Source organism: Budorcas taxicolor, chromosome 21 (genome assembly GCF_023091745.1).
Source record: "Budorcas taxicolor isolate Tak-1 chromosome 21, Takin1.1, whole genome shotgun sequence".
In the NCBI taxonomy this organism is placed as follows: Eukaryota; Metazoa; Chordata; class Mammalia; order Artiodactyla; family Bovidae; genus Budorcas; species Budorcas taxicolor.
The window spans coordinates 7,599,540-7,601,545 of record NC_068930.1 but is presented as its reverse complement, the minus strand read 5'-3'; the positions used below and the strand labels follow the sequence as shown (position 1 = coordinate 7,601,545).

Genomic DNA, 2,006 nt, shown 5'->3' with positions numbered 1-2,006 from the left:
ATGGAGGCGGAGGTTGGTAAGCTGGAACTTATGTTCCAGAAAGCTGACTCTGATCTGGACTACATTCAGTACAGGCTGGAATATGAAATCAAGACTAATTATCCTGATTCAGCAGGCAAGAAAAATCCAGTTACACTTTTAAAGGAATTGTCAGCAATAAAGTCTCGATATCAAACTTTGCATGTTTGCTTTAAACCAATTGCTGTGGAGCAGAAAGAGACTAAGAGCCGCATTTGTGCTACTTTCAATAAGACTATGACCTTGATAAAGAAGTGCAGAAGGAAACAGACCTGGAGCTGTTACCACTGACTGAAGAAAAGAAAACTGTGGCAGAGCAATTAAGAGCTCACATGTCAGACTTATTAGGAAGAAATGGACTTGCAAAAAGGAACTCTGATGGGGAAGAAATCAATCCCAGAAATTTAGGAAGATGTCTTGTTAACATTGATGACTATTGGTCAGGAGATGACCGAAAGGAGATTTGGCTTGGGTGACTGGATAGTGATGCCTTCCACAGGAGAGGGGGATATGAGAGAAGGGTAGATATTGTATTAATAAAATTCAGCCAAAGAGACAGAATGGAAAGAAAGAGATTTTAAAAATATATGCACACATGCTTAGTAATTTCAGGCAAGGAAGTCCCAACACCATTTTGTATCTGTTTTTGTATAACTGGGATAACACAGATGTCCTGACTGACCTATTGCCAAAGAATATTATGTACTATCAGTCAGTCAGATGTGAATGAACATGCTTGGGAAATTAAAGGTTAGAAAAATATTTGTACTATATTATACACATGTGGAGAAAGCAATGGCACCCCACTCCAGTACTCTTGCCTGGAAAATCCCATGGATGGAGGAGCCTGGTGGGCTGCAATCCATGGGGTCGCTAAGAGTCGGGTATGACTGAGCGACTTCACTTTCACTTTTCACTTTGATGCATTGGAGAAGGAAATGGCAACCCACTCCAGTGTTCTTGCCTGGAGAATCCCAGAGACAGGGGAGCCTGGTGGGCTGCCGTCTCTGGGGTCGCACAGAGTCGGACACGACTGAAGCGACTTAGCAGCAGCAGCAGCAGCATACATATGTAAATAATTTTATTGTTGAAAATTCTGATCGCAGACGTGGTCACATTATTGATGAGACTGCTAATATGTCACTTAACAGTCTCCCACAATACCTAACTTAGTAGAAAGCTGGCTTTTCTGTGACAGCTTCACATTTATTTTTGTCCTATTCCTTCTGAAAGGTCAGGGCGAGGTCAGGATGAAGGTCAGGGCAAGGTCAGGCATGCCTGGGCATGCCCGGGCATGTCGGGACATGCCCCAGCAGAGGGCGCTGCAGACACACCCTGGAGACGGGCTGGCAACCAAGCTGACCAATCAGGAGCCGACACGAAGCCCTCGCCGTCCAGTCAGGAACCGACACGGAGCCCTTGAACACCAATCACTGCTGAGCCCGCGTTTTCTTCCTTATATGGGAGCCCAGGCGTGGGCTATAAAACCCCTTCCCCACCCCTCCCACCTCGCAGGCTCCACAGACTCCCTTTACCCCGCAGACTCCCTTTGCTTTGCAGACCCCCATCGCTCCCCTGCTTACCTGCCCCTGGGAGTTCTGCCTGAGAGCGACCGCCCAATAAAAGGCCCTGTTCAACGGTCCATAGGGGTGGTTCCTTCTTCCCGCGGCGTTTCTTACACCTTCTGCCTGCCAATGTTGAGCATGAGCTCTGCTTTCTAATGCTGTTTCAGATCGTTCCTGTCATATTTCAAGGATCTGAAATATACCTTTGTTCTCCTCTAGTCTATATTACTGTACTTGTTCAGTTCATTCTACTGTAAATCTCTATATATGAACCTTCAAGCTGTGAACGTTCAAAGACGTAAACGTGTGTTTTCCCCTCCAATCATATAAGTTAGCTCTGTTTGAGGAGGCACTTTTAGGGTTTGAGGCACAGGACCCAAATGTAGGATGGTACATGAAGGTTGCAACAGCCATTCAGAATGT

The 2,006-nt window shown here is 46.0% G+C and overlaps 1 protein-coding gene across 1 annotated transcript; it reads left to right on the top strand.

The window, feature by feature from the left end:
- Positions 1 to 494, top strand: LOC128066966 (spindle and kinetochore-associated protein 2-like). Its single transcript, XM_052660097.1, is given in 2 exon segments — positions 1 to 271; positions 274 to 494. Coding segments are annotated over 2 exon segments (492 nt in total).
- The last annotated feature ends 1,512 nt before the right edge of the window (positions 495 to 2,006 follow it).